Genomic DNA, 21,612 nt, shown 5'->3' with positions numbered 1-21,612 from the left:
CACTTGTTTCCTTTTTGTGTCATTCACCTTTAAGGTGTATCCGAGTTTTCAGGGTTTCATTGCATCCTTGAAGCAACTCTCGACTAGTTGCTGGCAAAATAGTTTTTAATCCAGGTATGAAGCTGCTGAAATGTTAATATAATTATATAAAAATATGAAAATAAAGGTGATTTAATTTTTCTGGTGGTACTTTTTCTGCTTAAATATTTTTGATAATAGTGTTGGTCAGAGGGCATTTTTAAAGTATTTTTAAATTAAAATGTTGTGATTTGCATGGTTGAAATTATGACCCAAGTAGGAGTTTTGCTGTTGATTTTACTGGGGTCAGGATGCCATCTCTAACCTTCCAAATATGTTGTGTGTGCTGGGTTTGCTATTGCGTGTTATATGGGAATTTATAATATTATGAACAGAAACTTTCTTCAGTTTTTTTTTCTTAGAAATACTGTGGAAAATGTTACTGCAATTTTATAATTGATATATCAGCTTTAGCCTGGAACACTCATTTTTGGCCTTGGTGTAAACTGTAGAATGTAGTGTTAGCATTGTCCATGTTTCCATTATAATTTATGATTTTTTAATATGAACTATTGCAGTGTATTTGACACATCTTCAGTTCATAATGCCTTAAGTTGTGTTGCAAATTAGCTTTCTTAATAAAGCCATTAAACTTTGCTTGATTAAACTCATACCTTGTTATTCTTGCATGCTGTTGTTTTCTCTTAAACTAATCCAGAACAAAATCAAATTACAATTGGTCCCTAAATACTGTGAAGGAAGTATGCTTTAAAAATACCCAGCATAGCTAGGATTACATCCCTTGCTCTATCTTCTCTTGAACTGATGCATTTCAAGAATGACAAAACTGATATTTTTAACTGCTAGGTTTACTTGAGAGTTCTGGCATTTTTGCCAGTTCGTTAACTCAGAAGTGTGTGTGTGTGTGTTTAAAAAAAAAAAAAAAAGGCTTCTGAAGAACACACTGTCCATTTAAATTGCAGGTAGAACATAGATGCATCTAGTGCATGCAGTAGTGCTACATTAGGAAGTTAAGTGAAGAAAAATGATTTATTAAATTCCATCTGTATAGGAATTTTAGGTAGATAGCATGAGTTCCCCAAATTGAAATTTGACCTGAACATCTATGAAGACATCTGAGATACCAAGAAAGTACCATTAGATACTTAAGGACAAGACAAGTAATCCTTGGTACTACATTAGTTAGTTACATTAGTTTCTGAAAGAGAGTGAACTTTCTTCAGGAGAATGATCAGCCTTGACCTGTAGGGACAGGTAGAAGGCAGGCTAGATTTGCAAGTTGAAGTTTATCAAATGCTGTGAAAAGGTCGGCACAGAGCAGTATATAGAATGGAGAGAGTGATTTGAATGCAAAAGGTGGGAAGGGGGAGGGAGGGAGAAGTTTTGGGAGAGGTAGGCAAGCAGAGAACCCATAGGAAGAAAGATATCTCAAAAGCTAATGGGATACAAATCCATAGATCCTGTTTAAGCTAGACTTAACACAATCCAGTTTGCGGATGATTTCTTGTTTCGCTTCTTCCATTCAGATTAGTTGCAAGACCCTGTTGTCTCAGTGAGAATAGAAGTCTGGCTTCGTTGATTTGAGGGATGCACACCTTTAAGGATGTGGAGGAGGGATTCCTGTAGTTACAATACAATGCCAGAACTGTAACCACTCAAGTCAACGAAGCCACGCTTAGGCCTTGCACTGACCCGCTACAATACCAGCTCTCATCTTGTAATACAGAGCCAATGTTTTGAGTCATGATGTGAGTTTCTCATTCTAATTACCATTATTAGTACCACAAGTTATAGTTATTTTGGCAGTCTCTCTTTGAGAGGTTCCTAATCTGGATAACAGGAACAGGAGAATGACCGTTTTGCTTGAAATGTAGTGACAGAACAAAATGAGGAAACTTGTTTGAAAATGTGGAGCCTTGCTGGCTTACACAAAACATTTAAAAGAATTTGAACCACAACTGTAAATATGCAGTGAACTGTATGTAAGGCTCAAGTACTTTGAATATGTAGGTGATCGTTTTATACCTCAAAGCAGTTTTTCAATGTGTCAATTAAACATCTTCCAAGATGCTGAAATAGCATTGAATCTGGTACCTTAATGTGAAGAGGAAAGCTCAGGAAAAGGTTATCTTCAACCCAGACTATAACTCTATGATATGTATGTAGACCTTGAATAACATGATTTAACATTGAAATGGTTTACTGCATAGACTCTGGAAAGAAATTCAAATTTCATATTTTAATTTCTGTTTCATTCCTCCTTCGCTCAGTTTTAGAGGCATTTATATCGTGAGTGAATTGCTTACTAGTCTGGATTAACGTTCATAAGGGGGGGATATCTGAGTGATAACAGTTGATCCGATATAAGCAGACTTGTAATTCAATTCAAATTTAACTACTTTTAGAGTCTGACAGAAAAGCTTCTGAAGAAAGAACTGGATTACACTGAATTAGAAGAAAGGCATAGTGAAGTATCTGTGAGTAAAAAGAACATACAGGCAAGCCTACATCAAAAGGATCTGGACTGCCAGCAGCTTCAAGCAAGATTGTCTGCATCTGAAGCGTCATTGCAGAGGTTACAGACAGAACTGGGTGAGAAGGGAGAAGCAAGCCAAAAACTTAAGGAAGAACTGTCGGAAATAGAGACTAAGTACCAGCATCTCAAAGCAGAGTTTAAACAGCTGCAGCAACAGAGGGAAGAAAAAGAACAACATAGCCTACAGCTCCAAAGTGAGCTCAGTCAAGTGAGTTCCCTTTTCATTTTGTTTATTGTTTTATCCTACCAGGGCTGTCCAACATCCAGGCAGCTGGGACCCACATGCCACATGGGTTGTAGCCCTAGGGGCTGTGTAAGGTGCAGGCTGCAGAGTGAGGGTCACTCGCGATGTAGGCAGCACTCCCTAAACTCTCCTACCAGGCAGGGCAACTTTAGTGCGTGCCCCTTCCACCTCCATTCTGCACACACAGTGTAGGCAGTGCCCCCACACCTCAACCATCTCCGCCTCAGCTATGCATGTCATGGGGACAAGCCTGGCTCTCCCCTTTTTTCTCTCTCCTCCTGCAGTGGCCATACCAGAAGCCCATGAGCCTCATGCTGTGTAAACCTGTGGGGGCCACCAGTTGGGCAACGGTGTCCTATACTTTTCCATATGTATTTGTATAGTTGTAATCGCACACAGATACCTTTCATCATTAGCTAGCATACCACACGCCCCGCGTCTGTGGTTGGAGTCCATACTGTGGGAGGGAGGGAGGGGGAGGTCCCTGCTTGAGCAGCGAGGGAAGCCAGGCAGACCCTGCTGTGCCTGCAGTCTCTCTCTGAGCTCTGGCTAGAGAGGAGAGGGGCAGGGCCAGCCTGTTCTTTGGAGCAGAGAGCACAGCCTAGCCCAGTCCAGCTCAGGGCTGCAAAGAATCTGGGATGTTGGGGGACTCTAGTTTAACTTAAACCAGGAAGGAGTCTGGGACAGACATTGCATAAATCAGTTTGACCCAAATCAGTTAAGTCTGATACTACATTCAACCAGGTTTATCTCAAACCAGTTTCAGCCATTTTCAAACTGGTTTTTGTGCACTGAACTTCTGTTCTGTTACAGGTTTAAACCAGTTTCTGATAACTTAAACTGATTTATGCATAATGTCTGTCCCTAGCCATAGAGACTTATTGGGATGAATTCCTACCGATAGCTTTTTATTTTTTAAAATATTACTGCTGTCTGCTTAGCATAATTTTTAGGATAATTTAGTATTTCTTCTTGTATGAAAGAGTGCTCATCCAGCTAATTGATTTAATCTATAAAAGCCGCTGCAAATGGGTCTTTTGTAATTTCCCTTTTTTGGGAGTATATTTGCATTCTTATTGACTTAAAGTAGTTGTATTCTTTTGTATCTTGCGTAAGGATTCCCAAGTTCATCTTACCCCCACCCATGAATAAATAACAAGGGATCTTGAGGCCCGTCTGCCAGTTTCCTCTTCCCTAGCATAGCACAAGCTAATGGCCGTGTTGCACTCTTTGGTGTTTTCCTCTTTCATTATTTTGTCTCATTGTCTTCCTTGATCAAATGGTGTACTGGCAAATGAAAATGAATTCTGGTTCATTGGGTTTTCTTCACAGATGCAAGTGAACAACTATCACTCAGCTGTAAAGTTTTTGAAAGCAGTAAATAAAAAGGAACAAGCAAGATTACTTCTAACTGCTCAGTGGAGGAGAGAAAGTTGTAATAGGATGTAGCTACAAAAAAGTTCTAATTTGAATATTGAGATGTTACTTAATAGTAAAGTTTATTGGATTCTATAGCAGGGTGGGTTTGATTTAAATTACAATTCAAATCACTGGGCAGAGGAAGCCTTGATTGAATCATTGTTTTCTTCAAAAAGTGCATTCTTGTTGTTTTGATATAACCTTAATGCATATTATTAACAACTCAGAGATAAAAGTAGGTTTCATTTTTAGAACATACACACTATACATTTTAAAGCACTGATTTATTTTAATATTTTTTTCAGTTTAATTTTGCAGCTACATCAGAAAACTGAATTATGATTTGGTTATTTTATTTACCAAAGCTAATTGAAGCAGATACTTGTGAAGTCATTGGAAGGTGAACTATCTCCAATTCACTAGACAATTCATGGCTATTTGGGGGATATTTTTGCCAGGCTGTATTAGGAGGACAACAACAACGGTCACCAAAAACAACAGACGTTTAAATTGCTTTATTTAACTGAGACAACAACCTTATGTATTTTGGATATTTTTTTTTCAGCAACAAACAGATAATTTTTTTAATAAAACAAGCATATGTATTTCTGAATTTTTAACTGTTTTAGTTATAAATGTGAAATGTGTTTTTAACGAAAATTAAATAGATTATTTCAGCCTGGTCAGCATGAGAAACTTAAAATACTGGGTTTTGCAGCAAACTCAGTCTTCACCTTCCTCTTCCTGTTTATTCATAAACCTGAAAAGACAGACGAGCTTTCCTGCTTTTGCAGTTCCCCAGCAACTTCTCAATTTAGAATGAATTAGTCCAAAGGAAGAAAATATCCGTTCTTCACCTCCAGAAGAAGCTACTAGCATTTTCAAAGCTCTGGATCCACGTGCTTAAGCGACTTCCATCAGTTCACTTGTGTGACTTCCTTTAAAACCTCATCAGCAAACATGTATTTTTTGAATTGTTCAACCTTAGCTCTGAAATTTATTATAGTTAGTATTATGGATGGATGATTGCTGGATGCCCTTAACATAGCCAACTCCTTTTCTTCTGCATCAAATGCACATGGAAGCCATATGTTATTTGCTTGGGGCTTTTTCACTTTCTTCTAGATTTCTTCTCATCTTTGATACATTTGCAACATTTACACGCCAGGGAATTATGCACAGAAAAATTCAAAATTATGCAAAATGACTTGTGTGTGGGTTTTTGTTTTTTTTTATTTTATTTTTATTTTTTACAAATTAAACTAAATAGAACACTATTTGAACCTTCTTTAGAAATATATGCAGATACTTGTGTCTGGGTGGTGTGGAGTGTGGTTGGAGAGTGGGTGTTGGGTGCGTGTGTGTCTAAGGGTTTGTGAAGATGTGCAGGGGTCTGGGGGTTTTGTGGAGGAGGTTGTGAAGGGGTGTGGGTATGTATGTGAGGTTTATGGGTGGATGTAGGTATTGGGAGTGTGTGGGGTTTGTGGGTGGGTGTGATGATCCCCCTGTGCACAGTCTCTTCCACCACATGCTCCCCTGCACAGCTTCTGCTGCCATGCACTGCCGTGTACAGCCCCTGCTGCCACATGCCTCCCACACTGCACCGCGTACAGTCCCCACTGCCAGTAGATTCTTGGAGTGCACATGGTTACAGCAGGCAGAGCCCCCGGTGATGTGCGGCTACAGCGAATGCTGGGGGCTGCATGTGGCGGCACAAAGCCAGCCCAGTTTGGCTTGTTGGTGCGTGCCTTCAGGCCATACCAGGCTGGCTCCCTGCCAGCACGTGGGGCTCACAGCACTGCAGGTGGGAACCATGTGGAGGCCTGGGTGCTCAGCTGCAGCCATGCGCCACCAGGGGCTTTACCTGTCCTGGACAGGAGCACCCCAAGGACCTGCCATTTGCTGCTGGTGGTGGCGGGTCTGTGCACCATGGGGTGGGGGGCATGTGGCTAGGGGGCCCACAAACCCCACATTCACTCCCATGCCCAGCACCCTCTCCTGCAGGCAGGAGTTCTCCTTCACACTCACCAGCTGCACCCTGAGGAATTGTGATATTATGCGATTATACACAGTCATGTGTTTTTATGCGCAAAATTATGCAGGAGTATAATTACATAATTCCTTGGGGTGTAAACATTGTCTGTGACAAAGCTGTGCGCTAGACATTTGCATTTTTTTCACAGTTTGTTACAGCTTTTACTGCTTCTTTTTGTAAGTGTTCTGCTGTGTGTGCATTGCCTAGTGTATCAATTCTTCTGTTATAGAATCATAGAAAGTTAGAGTTTGAAGGGACTTCAGGAGGTTATCTAGTCCAACCCCTTGCTCAAAGCAAGGTTGTCCCCAACTAGATCATCCCAGCCAAAGCTTTGTCTAGCTGGGTTTGGAAACCCCTCATGCTTGGAGTCTTCCACTACCTCATGGAGTCTTCCACTACCTCTGTTCCAGTGTTTTACTACCCTTCTATTGAAAATTCTTCCTGATATCTAACTTAAACTTCCCTTGCTGCAACTTGAGACCATTGCTCCTTGTTCTGTCATCTTCCAGCACTGAGCATAGCATAGCTCCATCCTCTTTCAAACTTCCCTTCAGGTACTTGAAGACTGCTATTAAATCTCCTCTGTTTCCTCTTTTCTAGACTAAATAAGCCCAGTTCCCTCAGTCTTTCCTCATAAGTCATGTCCCCCAGCTTCCTCACCATTTTTGTCACCCACTGCTGGACTCTCTCTAATTAGTCTACATCCTTTTGTAGGGGGGGCCCAAAACTGGACACAGTCTCGAAATGTGACCTCACCAGTTCTGAATAGAGGGGAATAACACTTCCCTTGACCTACTGGCAACTGCCTACCAATGCAGCCCAGTATGCCATTAGCCTTCTTGGCAACTATGACACACTGCTGACTGATATTCAGCTTATTGTCCACTGTAACCTCCAGGTCCTTTTCTGCAGAGCTGCAGAAGCACATATTACTGGATCACACAAGCACATATTCCTGGATCATTGTGGACATTGCTACACCCATCAAGACTCAGGTTAACAATTTTCCCCTCTAGACTTCTTGTACACTGTTCAATTTCTTTCTCATACACTTTATCAAGCAATTTGCCTTCCATATCTACTCTTTTGGGTGGACTGTATCCTGGTCATAATCACTGAACTATGTCAGTGAAGCATGTGTTCTCAGCCATATGGAAAGAGTTTGTTGCATAAACAAACGAGCAATTTTTTTGATCAATGACCTCTTGCTGTAATCTGCTGGTTCTTACTACAAACTGGTTACTTGTGGTTGCTTCTGGGGTGATGGAGGTTTTTCTTCCTTTTTGCTACAGGTGATATACTATGTGATATACATTTTAGTGAAACACTGGTATCATTAACAGATAACTCTTAAACTATAGGCAGTGGTGATGATGTTGAAGATAGATAGTCAAAATCCTGCAGGTTGAGGATGCATCCTCCTGAACAAAAAAAGTCAATGCAGTCACTAAAGTACTGCTTATTTAGTATTACTAACCGCACTCAAGACTACTTTAGAATTGAAGCTGTAAATGGAAGATGTGCGTATTTCAGCCACTATTTTATATCACAACTGCATTAAAAATGTGAGTTCCATAAAGTAATAACTATATTTTTTCTCAAACATTTTTGTGAGAATTCAAGTAGTTCAGAAGTTCACCCAAAGGATGTTGACAGGGAAGACAGACAATCCTTAAGAAAGAAGTATGAAATAAAGTTTACTAACCTGGAGATCCTGCTTGTTCAGACATGTTCCATTGTCATCTTCAATGCAGCTTCTTGAGAAGGAGCACTTCTCATGATGGTGTTGCATTTGGGCAACCAGGTCTCGCATTTCTTTGTTGCACTGTCTGCATGTTTCACGTGTTCCTGTCTTACCTACAGGTAGAGAAACTTCATTAAAATATTGATAAACAGGGTCTCTTTTACAGCCTGGCAAGCCTGCTGCCATGATAGGTTTTCCCTTCTGCCATACCCTTCCCTCACTAGTGGAACAAAAGTTCTAGATTTTTGCAAGGCCATCATCAGAAATGTGTCCCTCAAGACATGTAGCATATTCTGCTCAAAATGTTTCTCTTCTGTTTCTACTGCCCCTCCCTCCTTGCATTTATAGCTAGACGACTCCTCCTTGTCCAGAATGACTCCACCACCAACAATCCTCTATTCATTTCACTTGAAATTTTGCACTTTTAGAGAGAGCTGTAAGGGCTTGACTCTATACACAAATGAGAGGTATAAGGGCTTGACTGTATACACAAACTTGCAGAGAGATGATAGGACTTATGGGTAGGTAATCAGGTCTGTTATCTCTCATCTTCATATACTGCTGTTAATAAGGATGTTGTCTCTGGAGACAAATCCACAGATTGAGACCTGAAACCAAGCATCACAGAGATGCTTAATGGAATTTTCTGTACTGAGCACTGAGTCCCATTGGGTAGAGTGGTTTTCTTTCATCTTTACTAATCTATAGAGGAGCCACTGGGAACCCCATAAGATTGGGCCCCTAATATAGTCCATGGCCTATAAATTTTTTCTAAAAAGGTTACATGAATATATTGTCTCAAATAATATATAATTAGAAGTTGTAATCCCTATTCCATGATGATCTTTGAGCTTTAACATATTGTAAATTAAAACTATCTTTATATAGGTTTTTTTTAAAAACATCTTAAAATATGATTAAAACAAAAAAAATCTGATTTAAATAAAAAATCCAGTGTTTTAAATTAAATCATTGATTTTTATCCACCCGGGACAGTAGAGTTGGACATGACCTCAAGAGGGCATCTAGTCCACTCCCTGCTTTAGGTGGGATCATACCAGGTAAAAAATGTTTTAACCTGTCTTTAAAAGCTTCTCACAGATGCCTTGCAACCTGTCTAGTCCCTTTAGTGCTTAACAGCCTTCATAGTTCTTCCTAATTTCTAATCTAAATCTCAGCTCTTGGAATTTAAGCGCTTTACCACTGTCCTGCTGATTATCACCTTCTTTGTAAACAACCTTATTTACATTGAAAGACTGTTATAAAATCTGCTTTCAGTCTTGTCTTCTCTTTAGTCTAAATAATCCCAATCCTTCCAGCATTTTTCTTGTATGTCATGTTTTCTGTGTCTTTAATAATTTTTTTGTTGATTTTTTTTTTTTTTTTTTCCCCCCCCCCGTTCTTCCCTGGTTCAGGGGTAAGCAACACTTTAGGCTGGAGTGCCAAAAACACCCCAACCTCAACTCACACCTTTACTTGGTGTGCTGGTGCAAATAGCAGGGGAGCAGTGAGTGACCTAATCCTTGTTGCTGGATGGGTACATGCATGCCTCTGGGCATGTTGCAGGTAGGGGCCAGGGCTGTGCTTCCTTGGCCCCTTACCTGCCATGCCCCCTGAGGCATGCATGCAGCTGGCCATGTCTGTGGAGCCCAGGTTGCTTGCAGCAGGTAGCACCCAGTCTGCAAACAGCTGCACCGGTGTCTGGAGCCCTGGCAACCCCAGCATCTCCCCTACCATCTGCCTAGGGGTGTGTGTGCAGCCCTCATCATCATGGAGCCTCCTGGTGGCCTGCCACAGCTGTCCTGGGATCTAGGCAGCTGCGGCAGGCATGCTGCAAACAGTTGCACCTGTGTCTGGAGCCCTGGCACTGGCTTCATGGTAGTGGGCCTGGGCCTGACATGGCGGAGGGGAGGGGAGGAATGGGCCCATGCCTGACCCGGCATGCAGGGAGGGGAGAGAGGAGTGGGTCTGGGTCAGATGCGGTGGCCAGGTGGGGAGGGGAGGAGTGGGTTTGGGTCCAACATGGTGGGGAAGGGGGGGAGTGAATCCCCCCTGAAGTGGGGGAGTTGAATCCCAAATGGCCAGGGAGAAGGGCTTGGACCGGAAAGTGGGGGGCAAACACGGGGCTCTGTCCCCACCTGCCCCCCACCCCCCCCAGTCATTCCTGATGAGCAATTTGCTAGTTTTCTCAATAAATCCCAGTGTGCTTATTGTGTTGTTTAGAATAATATGACATTGTTGACTCATTCAGCTTGTGATGCAATATAATCCAGAGATCACTTAAATGTTGGTACTTTGCACTTGTCCTTATCCAGTTTCATCAATGTTTATTTCAGATAATTTTTTCAAAGTGACCTTTATAAATTGAACTCTAATTCTGTTCTCTAAGGTAGCTGCCATCTCACCCATCTTAGTGTCATTGGCAAACTGTAGTACAGATTTCCCTCACTTTTTGCGGGTTCTGTATGTGTGAATTCGTTCTTTTGCAATGACCCTTTTATACCAAAAATTCATTATATGCGAGGTAAATTCACTCATATGTGACTGGTGTGGTTGAAGCCTGCCATCAGCTGCTTTGTGCAGTGCATAATGGGAGTGACACACACCAAAATATAGCCTCCTGTGTGGATCTGTGCTCCTTGCTTGTTGTCTGCGACACATGTTTCTGTAGTTGCCATTCACTACCACCCTGTGCTTGTCTGTGCTGTCTGCTGGTATTGAGTACCAAAATTGCCTTGTAAAAGTGGTAGAAATGGGTCTAGGGGCCAGTACTGTTGAGGTCTTGGAACATATCCCTATTTGTTACATTGTAAAGTGGGTTCCCTTTATGCAAATTCGAGTTATGCGCTGTTTTCCAGGAATGCAGGTACAGTAGGGCTATGCAAAGGTTCAGGTGCTGATTTGATTTGGAGGAGACTTGGCTTGAATTGGCGCCTAAATCTCCGAATCTGAATCGAATTGGGAGACCAATAAAAGGGTCTGAATCAATTTGGACATTCAGTGATTTGGGCAGCCCCCACTCGCCACTGCAGGGAGCTGGACCTGGGCTCTGTACCAGTAAGTAAGTAGGGGGTAGGGGAGAGTGGGAGGAGGGGGAGGATGACTTTGGGGGGACCCTGCCAAACCCCATCCCCTATTTACTCCCCCAGGCCTCCTGAGGTCCCTTGACCCCCCCCCCACCCCACCTGCTCTCCCAGCCCTGTCAATGGCTGCCCTGCCCAGCCCCAGCATCCCAGCTCAGAAAAAAAAAAAAAACGCCCTGCAGTCATTGGCCGCTGCCAGGTGGGGGCCCCAGGGAATCCCTGTTGCCCCCTATTGCCCCGTGCTGTGTGGGGGGGCTCTGCCACGAGCCTCGAACCCCTGCTCACTCTCCCAGCCCCATCAGTGGCTGCCCCGCCCAGCCACAGCATCCCGGCGCTTAAAAAAAACAAACAACCCCACACTCACTGGCTGCAGCAGTGGCCATCGGGGCTTCTGGGGGCTTGTGACAGCCCCTCCATGCTGTGTGGGGCAGTGGGGTGCAGCAGGGATCACCCCCCTGCCTGGGAGCAGCCAGTGAGCTTGGGGCTTTTTTGGTAAGGAGCTGGGATGCTGGGGCTGGGCGGGGCAGCCATTGTCAGGGATGTAGCCTGCTTGATTTGGTCAATTTGGCGGTGGCCAAATCTCCAAATCAGATTTGGCTGAATCGATTCAGGACAGTGTTTCAAATCACTGAATCGAATTGCTGTCCCCCAAATTGGCCAAATCCGAATTTGAAGTGAATACTAGCTGCTTCGCATGGGGCTAATAATGTACAGCATAAAGTGAGGGAAACCTGTATACGGTTTTTTTTTTTGTGAAATAATTCATGAAGAGGTCAAATAGTATTAGTTAGATGAGTGTTGTAGGGAGATGGTGTCAAAAGACAAGGTATATGCTCCCCACCCCGCCATCCACAAAGCCTGTCATAGTCGGACAAGGAAATTAACTTGGTTAGGCACTATTTATTCTTGACAAATCCATGTTGGCTAATATTCTCTTGAGTGCTTACAAATTGATTATTTTATAATATAGACCAGTATGTCTTTTAATTTTTGTTGGGTTTTCCTACCAGAACCTGTAGGATCTTGCCATATGCTGATTTTTATTGAGTATGATCTTTTTTTTACATAGAATTTTGGGATTGATTCATAAATGGTCAATATTAGTTGAAAGTTGACTGAGGCAGGTGCAGATGTGATGCATGTTTTTGAATATATTTGAACATCGTGCATTAGACTGGAGAGAGAACTGTGTTTCAAGACTTCTATTCAGACCTCTGACAAAAACAGTCCATTTCAGCTTAGTAAACTATACTACTGTTTGCCTTAACTTAAAATAATTTTAGAAAAAAAAAAGTGTGCATCAGCTTGATACGTTCCCCGAAGCTTGTAGTAGATTACATTACAAGCTATACATACATAGTTTCTTTTGAAAGCTTGTGTGGCTTGGCAAGAATTATAATTTTTTTTTAAAGACTGATGGAGGGAAAAGCTGATGTTTTGCAGCGAGGAAGTTAAAATTTCAGTTGTCTGCCTAGCAGTCTTAGTTGGTGACACTATTACCATCTGTCTAGATAAAACTTGAAAACAAGCTTCAGAAGCTTGATTGGCAGACAGAGGTGAGTTGCAGACTGAGGGGATACTACAAATCAGGAGAGGTGGTGAATTGATTCTTCTCTGTATCGGTCTATGAAGTGGGAGATAGGGAATCTTGGATTGATTAGGGAAGGAATGTAAATCATTAGGGGTGCACTGATAGAGATTTTGGGGTGAATACCAACGGCCGGTATTTAAGGAGGTATATCAGCCAATACTGATCCAATTTCCAATACAGCTGCCTCCAGCTGGTAAGTCTGGTGTGGTGGAAGGGGCATGGGGAGGACAGATCAACTCCCCCCGCGTTGAGGCAGGAGGCAGGGGCAGGTCCAGGTGCTGCTGGGGGCAGGCAGGGCTGCTGCTTGTGGTGGGTGAGGTGGCTCCCACCACTGCTTGCACCCCAGGAGGGCACGGGGGGTGGCATGCACCCCCCGCATCTGCACAGGGCAGGTTGTGTGGGGCTCTTCTCGGTGGGGACTGGGCTTAGACCGGGTGCCAGTGGCGCTGGGAGGATGCTGCATCCACCCCAGGTTTCATTGCTGGTCCGCACCCACTGCTGCTGCCACCAACTGCCCAGTGCAGCCCTGGCTTTTCCCGGTGCATGGGGGGAGGCAGGGTGTTGAGCCAGGGCTATGCCAGGTGGCAGCAGCGGCAGCGCTGGGGTTGGAGCGGCAGCGAAATTTGGGGCAGATGTAGTATCCTCCTACTTCCTCCAGGACCTCCTTTGAACCCAACCCCTGCTGAGAAGAGCCCCACACAGCCCCGGTCTCAGCCCACCCCGTGCAGATCTGGGTGGGGCACATGCCTCCCCCGCCACCCTCCCAGGGTTGAAGCAGCAGCGGAAGCTGCCCCCTCCCTGCACCTGCCTTTCCTGGCCAGCACCTGTCCCTTTCCCCTCCCTTACCATGCAGGGTGTTGATCTGCCCCCACACTCTCCTTCCCTTTGTCCCCCCCTGCAATGGACTGATTAGTTGGAGGCAGCTCTCCATGCTGCTTGAGTGCTGCACTGTACCTGCACGCAGCACCGGCATTTATCAGCCAAATTATTAGCCCCATCTGGTCAATATCCAATATTTTCTTTATATCAGTACCAATCTGATATTGGACCAGTGTATCTGTACAACTCTATAATTCATACATCCTTAAATGATAGCATAAAAAAGGAATTTAATTTAACCCAGAAAACCTGTCCCCTGAAGGGGAATTGCTGAGGTTCTCTTATTTAGACGTAATGGAAGAAGGACTTTGGGGTGAATTGAGAGAGTATTATTCAGTATACAATGACAAGGCATTCCTAGTTTTTCCTGTATAAATGTATTTTTTCTGCTCTTTTTGTACATTAGGAAATATTTCTCTTTTTCATATAGTTTGCTTAGCATGTAGTTTGGAATGCTAGAAGTAGGTTTATCATTATTTTTCTATTTTCCTCTTACTCTGATTTGATTATTACTCTGAAATTGAGGATTGTCATTGCAGGAGTTCAGTTTTCTGAAGACCTGTATACTAGTTACAAAATACAGGAATGTTATACATTAACTTAATTGTGTTGTGAACATCAGACATGTATGTTGCTCTCTCTAGTGAGATATAGAAATGATGTAGTGATGTCAGCCTCAACTAAAATCATGGTTTTGGCAAGAAAATGGAAGATGGAAAAGATGGAAAAAAGATAATGTTTGTTTCTACAGATAACAGTTACATTTTAAAATCGTTGCATATTGAGTGTAAGTTTTTACCTTATTAGGAAGTTGATATGTTGAAAGCTTCTACAAAATTAATATCTTGTATAGCTCCAAAGACAGCAGCATGCCTTTTGAATGCAGGGATTATCAGGGTGTTCCAAATTCAGGTGTCAACATAAAAGACAATTGATGGGGGGAGGGAAGGCAGAGGGGTTAAAGAAGAATGTAGCCCTTTGTGTACTTAAGGGATATTTGCTGACATATTCTTCATCATGCAGTTTAACTTACTTACGTCATACCTTTTAACCCCCATATTTTTTCCTTATAGTTAATATTGGTTATATTTTGTATGTTTCTGTTTATGCCAGTGTCTTGAACTGTGTAGTCCCATTGGCTTGAAGTTTGTTGCATGAACAAAAAACCCTATAAATTTCTTCTCATCACAGAAGTTGATAGCTTCTAAAAGTTTTTTCTTTTTGGCCACATGTTCTGGCTCTTGGTTCTACAAACTCATTGGTTGCTATGATGGTAAAGTAGAACTTGCTGTAACATGGATTTTGTTTATCAGCCTCCTTGAGGAGGAGTATTTTGGTCAGACTTCACCTATTTATCCGAAACTATTTACAAAAGGCATAGTTAATGTTATCATTTGCTATAGATTGTTGGAGTTCAGTAGGTCAAGCAACCATGGCTTTTTATAATCTAGACTATGTACTACAAATGCCAATAATCTGTTTATAACATTTATTGATGTTTTGATCTGTTTTATAAATGCTGTGCAAGTATACTGGTAATACGTGACACTTTTGTGAAATGTTACTATATTATTATTGATTATGTTTTTCCAGAAGCTTTTTATACTGTTGATATTTTCTCACATCAGTAGTTTGCTTTTGCTGTAAACTTTCATGCATTTACTCAACTCCTGCATTGTTTTCAGAAATGAACATACCGTATTTTTCGGACCATAAGACGCACTTATTTCCCCCCAAAAGTGGGGGGAAAACGAGGGTGCGTCTTATGGTCCGAAGGTGTGTGTCCCGGGGAGACGGGGCGGAGCTTGTCCGCGGAGGCGGCGGAGCCCGAGCAGGACACCCGCCGCTTGTTTACACCGGAAGCCGGCGCCCGTGCCGGTGGCCGGGAGCCGGCAATAAAAATGGCTGGCCACCGGCACACATAGTCTCTCCTGCCATAAAAACTGGGTGCGTCTTATGGTCAGGTGCGTCTTATGGTCCGAAAAATACGGTATTTACCTGAATCCAAGATGGCTCCAACTTTAAGATGACCCTTCAATAATTATATTCTGTATATGGAAAATTAGTCAATTTGTTATAATTTTCTAGGTGTAGAGTGTAATTATCAGAGGGTTGTCTTAGATTCGTCCCCCCTCTTGTCCCCTCTCCCTCCCCCCCCCCCCCCCACCTGCTATTCTGGGAAAAGCAGCAACAGTAGTCAGGTGGCCCCCTTGCACTCTTTTCTTCACCGTCCCCCCCACCTCCACCCTCTTACTGTTAGATGCGACTCAAGATCCATTCCCTGCCTGGTCATGCAGCATAAGCCCAGGGCTGGAGTAGCACCATGGCCGATTGGCCAAGCAGGGAATGGAGTTTCCATGTGCTCTGTGTCTATGAGGGAATGGAACCAGAACCAAGCCTGACAGTAAGGGGTAGGATGGTACGAGGGAAGGCCAGGTAGGTTCTGTGCCTGGCCCCAGCCCAGACTCAGGGCTGGAATCTCAGCCATAGCAGCCACCCCTTCAACTTTGTACTCAAATCCAAGATGAGTGGCCTCTTTTCTCCATTCGGCACTAGTCTTGGATTTAAGTAGATACGCTAATATTAGCAATTGATATAAAACCCTCCAAAAGTGTATAAGCGAACACTGCTTATATTACCATGATGCAATTACTGTTTCACCCACATCCAGAATGGTTTTTAAGTCTTAGGTGGTTTATAGTGTTGGGGGTAACTTAACTGCAGATCCTCATAGGGGTCTGATCCACTCAGTGTTTTGCTTTTAGAGATTTACAGAGAGTATTTCATTAGTTCTGATGCTTCTACTGACCCTACAGTAGTTCTGTGCATACCTCCACTGGTAGGGGTTTTGTTATGTAGGGATTGTTAGGAAGTAACTGAACACCTACAAAATGAAAACTACAGATTTGGGGGGTGGGGTGGGAGGACAGGGTATGGCATGGGCCTTCTTTAAAACTGACTTCTGGGTGGGAGGGCTGAGCAAAAAAACTAAATAAACGCAACAGCTCATTTAGAGAGCGGCACATTCCTAACTTGTGTACACTCCTGGGGAGATTCCCAACCTCAGCCCGGCTGGAGAGCAGGCTACAGTTCCTTGGCGAGGTTCTGGAATGTTAGTTATGGACACAGAACTGGTTTAGAAGATTCTGCACATCACATTGAGAAAGTTCATACGTCCGTCTCCCCTTCACCTGAGGAATGCCAGTGCACTCAGGGTGAGCTGAAATCTCACCTTGGGCTGGCTGAAACACTGTTGCTGAAGCCAATGGAGCATTTTAGGACTTGGGTCGTGGTCACTGGAGAAGAGAGAAATAGGGATGTTCTTTCCTGGTGCACCCATCACTACTTGGCTGTTTTCTATGCATGGAGGAGAAGATGATGCTTTAATCCTAGTTCTGTTCCCTTAAACCAACAGAGCTCACCTGGAGGGACTTATTGAAAGCAGTAGTGATCCTTTTGGATCACCTTTCCTCCCACTAGAAGGCCCTTCCTTTTTGCGCCTTTTCCTGCATGGGTAGTTGAATGATATTGTTCGTGTCAGGTAGACTCTGTTACATACTTGCAGAGTGTTTTTGATGTTTTATTAGTACTGTTCTTACATAATAAAAAAGAGGAAAATTACTATATTATGTGTTGTTAAGTCTTAAATTCAGTATAATGGTTGAAGAAGTTAAGACAGTACTTTCTTCTCGCCTGCAGTTGCACAGTAAACTTCTGGAAACAGAGCGCCAGCTAGGTGAAGCACATGGTAGGCTTAAAGAACAGAGACAGTTGTCTAGTGAAAAACTGATGGATAAAGAACAGCAGGTGGCTGATCTGCAATTAAAACTATCCCGTGCTGAAGAACAGGTAGGGGTTATGCACAGGATGTAATTTCATATGTAGTCTGACATTGGGCTGTGTGTTACATTTGCTACCTGCTTTTAGTAGTGTTGGCATTTTTAGCTTATGTCTATCTGAAAGCTTTATTAAATAACTTTGTTAAAATGTAATTGTATTTCATAAAATACAACTGCCATGTAAAAATCTGCCTGCCTTTTAGGCAGAATTGTCTGACTGACACTTTGAGTTTTAGAAAGCTAAAATGATAAAATGATTTATTTTTACCTATTTAGTATGTCAGGTCCTTTGTCCCCCTGTCTGAGGGATCTGATCATGCCAAAAGATCAACATGTATTTACAAAGCCCTTTACTCTGTGTTAGAGGACTGCTGTGTTTGTGGTGATATTTTTGGGAGTTCAAGTCCAAGTAGAAGAAATAGCAGGTGTGGCATAACAAGATATGAGTGGCATGTGTAGAGGTAGAAACCAGTCATTTTAATAATCAATTATGTATCCATTTTTTCAATAAGAACCTATATCTATCCATCTATCTATAGGTACATGAACACTCACTGCTATACACAGACTTGCCTGTAAAGTTGAAATTTTTTAGAGTTTTATGCTAGTTCAGTAGTAAGTTGTTGACTTTAGTAGGAATCATATGACTAATACTAGTTAGTACTTAGCTTTGGAAAGTGTATTAAAACAAACATTGATGACATTATTACTAAATCTGCTAGTGATGTAAATTTGTACCTTTGCTGCAAATTTCACTCAGCATAGTTGGATACCAAGATGTAAAATAACACATCTATTACCTGGCATGGCTTTCATTCTATGAAATATTCCTATCGCCAGTAGTGACAAAAACTTCAATTTTGATTCTTTGTTCTAGAAATGGCATGGCAGATTCATACTTTAAATCTGTTGGGAAATACGTGTTTAATGTACAGTCTTTTATTATTATGGGAAATACCGAATTGTGCCTGTCAGTGTTCACTCCAGAACTTGATGTTTTAATTTTTTTAAGCTAAAGGAAAAAGCAGCAAATTTCACCGAATTGCAGCATCAGTTAGATAAAGCCAAGCAGCAACATCAGGAGCAACAGACTCTTCAGCAAAATACTACAGCAAAACTGCGAGAAGCCCAGGTAAAATAAACACTATACCTCTCCTAGAACCAGTACACTGTTGTACTTAATATTGCTGATCTATTATGACGCGTGATTTTCTAATCTCACGTATTTCCTTTTCTAAAACAGAGTATGCAATAGCTATTTATAGAATTTGATAGTTAACATCTTATGCATTAGGAATAACTTTAAAGGTCTCTGTAAATTAAGAAAGCTAATATGTGTTTTGCTAGAATGATTTGGAGCAAGTATTACGTCAGATTGGAGATAAGGACCAAAAAATTCAAAACCTTGAGGCCTTGCTGCAAAAGAGTAAAGAGAACATCTCCCTGCTAGAAAAGGAAAGAGAGGACCTGTATGCAAAAATTCAAGCTGGTGAAGGAGAAACTGCAGTTCTTAACCAGCTGCAAGAAAAAAATCATATGTTGCAAGAACAGGTAAGAAATGCAAGTAATTCCAATACACAAAACCCCCCACTATCTTGTGATGTCTTATATAACAGCAGTGTCCTTTTGTTCCCATCTGTCTGCAACTTCAGCCCTCACTGTACTTTGCTGTTTCTTACAGTATTGCACTTTGAATACCTCATAAATTTGACAGGTTTTGTGTCTTATTTGGTGAGTGTTCTCTCCTCCTGTTCTAATAGAAGTAAGCATTGAGGCTTTCCTGTAATAGGGATGCAACTTACGTATGGACCAAGATATGGGTCCATATCATTTTGTGAAGAAATATGTAGTGTTAAAGGGAAAACATCCTGTATTTTTTCAGATGTGAGAGAGAGTGAATCCTGTGCCGTAAGTGTGAGACTCCTTTCAGTGAAACTCAAGTCGCAGTAGATGTCACCTGTATGTTGTATCATTTTAGTATAAATTAGCATCATCCACTTTCCACTGGCTTCTCAGTTCAGGAATTGCTAGCGGGCTATCAGTAAAAAGGTGCATACATGATAGTATGGTATGAGAATGATCGTGCCTGCTAGCTATGAACTTCTTGTCAAAACAGAGCAGGAACTTGTCAAGTGGTCATGTAGTCCAGAAAGAGAACCTTCCAAGAGTTAATATCAAGTTTGGATCATAAAACCTATGATAACATTTGAATGTTAGGGTTTCTTTTATTTCTTCTAATTAACATTTTGTTTCCCTTGTAGGTCACTCAGCTAACAGAGAAGCTAAAGAATCAGTCAGAAAGTCATAAGCAAGCCCAAGAGAATTTGCATGAGCAGGTGCAGGAGCAGAAAGCACATCTAAGAGCCGCTCAAGACCGTGTGCTCTCCCTGGAAACAAACATTGCTGAACTAAATAGCCAGCTCAATGAAAGCAAAGAGAAAGTATCCCAACTTGATATACAGGTGACTGAGCTATATACTAGTGAACACTTTGTGCTATATACTAATGAACAATTTTATTCACAGTTGGTTATGGAAGAAAGAGATCTGAGTACATAAAGCTATTAGGCTAAGTTTATACCAAAGATTGCTTGGTCTGAGCAACAGATGGCTAAGCAGAGTACCATAAGCAAGATACAGTCTGGCAGACATCCAAGATGCAAAAGTCAGGAAAAAAATTAAACAACAAAGCCAGGACCTGTCTCATTAAAACTCTTTAAGTCGCTAAATGTTTCAAGGTTAATAAGCCCATTCTGCCAAATGTCTTTTGATTGTTTTGGACTCCTCGCAGCAAGGTGAGAGCCAGTCAAAGCGTGGTTCTGCTATGATCAAGTTTAGACTACTGATTTTTCACTTGGTTTTGTATCTCACTGTGTGTAGCATTTTTTGACTAATACAGTAAAACTAAGCAAGTAGTATCTTGCAAGGGAATGTTATCACATTTAAGAGCTTGCTGAAATATAAGGTAGCAATCCACTCAATCTGTAAGGAGGTGTGCATTCAGGCATGAGGAGATATGCATGTTTGACTAGAAGCTTGGTAACTACTCTAGGCTTGCCTTGATAAACATTTCTGGAATCTGTGTAGTAACTAGTAATGGTACATGGGGTTTGATTTGTAGCAATACCTTTTACTTGGTGTAACTGTTAATTTTGTGAGAGGAAATCTTGGTTGATTAAACTTACAGTTAATTACTCCTCCATCTTTCTGCTAGTTCTCTTAGTGTTATTTTTGAAAGAAGTCAGTCTCCAAAAGTGCAAGGGGGTGGACTCTGTAGAAACCATTTAAACCCATAATGAGTTTCTGTTAAGTCCATGTGGCTTCTGCTATTGCCTTTGAGGCATGGCAGAATGGGACTGTTAACAAGGGAGAGAAAGTTCCTACCACTAGTTAAAGAGATTTATATGCAGTCAGATTCACACTGACACCCTTTGTATTTGCTCATCAGATTCTGTTATTTCAGGCAGTAGGAACAGAAAAAGGGGCCAGTGGTACCTAAGGGTGCAGTCTCCCTTGTATAGTACACGCATCAGCGAATACGGCTTTTTTCTAAGATAAATACAGTAAAATCCCTGTTATCTGGCACGAGTGGGGAATGGGGGGGTGCTGGGTATCTAAAAATGATGGGGGGAGTGGTGGTGGCCACCCATGGAGCAGGGGGTTGGGGGATGGTGGCAGCTGCATGCCAAGCAGCTACTGTGCAGGGTGGTGAGTGGCAGCAGCAGCCGCGTGTGAGCTTTCCCCACTCCCTCCGCTTGTGTCTGGCCAGCTGGCTAGAAATTCTGATTAATAGAGTGTTCTGGTTACTCAAATGCTGGATAATAGGGATTTTACTGTACTTGTAGTACTTTCTGGGTTCTGAAAGCATGCACAACCTCAAGTTTGGGTGTGGCTGGGGTGACTTGGGCCTAATTCAACTTACCGTGTCAAGGGAAGTCTTTCTTGACTATAGAGGAGTTGAACTGGGCTCAAACTCTGAAAAGAAATTGGTAACTAATTTCATTTTATTGTGTTGTGTTCTTTGTTCAGATGTCTAAACTACCTTGATAGCACTTATCTTATATGTCTTGTATCCAACACCTTTTTGTGTGAGTTACCAAAATTTACCAATAAATGGGTATAATATTAGTGGTGGATAAACTTTTCCATTGCAGCTGCCATTTTCTCTTATCCATAAACTAAAAACAGCATTGGTGCATATTCT

At 42.1% G+C, this 21,612-nt stretch overlaps 1 protein-coding gene across 2 annotated transcripts in view; it reads left to right on the top strand.

The window, feature by feature from the left end:
- Positions 1-21,612, top strand: part of EEA1 (early endosome antigen 1) — a 114,582-nt gene that overhangs the window by 58,779 nt on the left and 34,191 nt on the right. For both annotated transcript variants that reach the window (XM_090042682.1, XM_090042681.1), the window contains 5 exons: positions 2,445-2,783; positions 17,270-17,419; positions 18,422-18,541; positions 18,757-18,960; positions 19,671-19,871. In XM_090042682.1, the coding sequence (XP_089898808.1) occupies positions 2,445-2,783; positions 17,270-17,419; positions 18,422-18,541; positions 18,757-18,960; positions 19,671-19,871 (1,014 nt within the window). The remainder of the gene's footprint in view (positions 1-2,444; positions 2,784-17,269; positions 17,420-18,421; positions 18,542-18,756; positions 18,961-19,670; positions 19,872-21,612) is intronic.

The sequence above is a fragment of the Crocodylus siamensis genome, chromosome 4 (assembly GCF_052110815.1).
Source record: "Crocodylus siamensis isolate JL-2025a chromosome 4, ASM5211081v1, whole genome shotgun sequence".
Lineage (NCBI taxonomy): Eukaryota > Metazoa > Chordata > Crocodylia > Crocodylidae > Crocodylus > Crocodylus siamensis.
The sequence above is the reverse complement of the archived record's forward strand: the minus strand, read 5'-3'. Positions and strand labels throughout refer to the sequence as shown.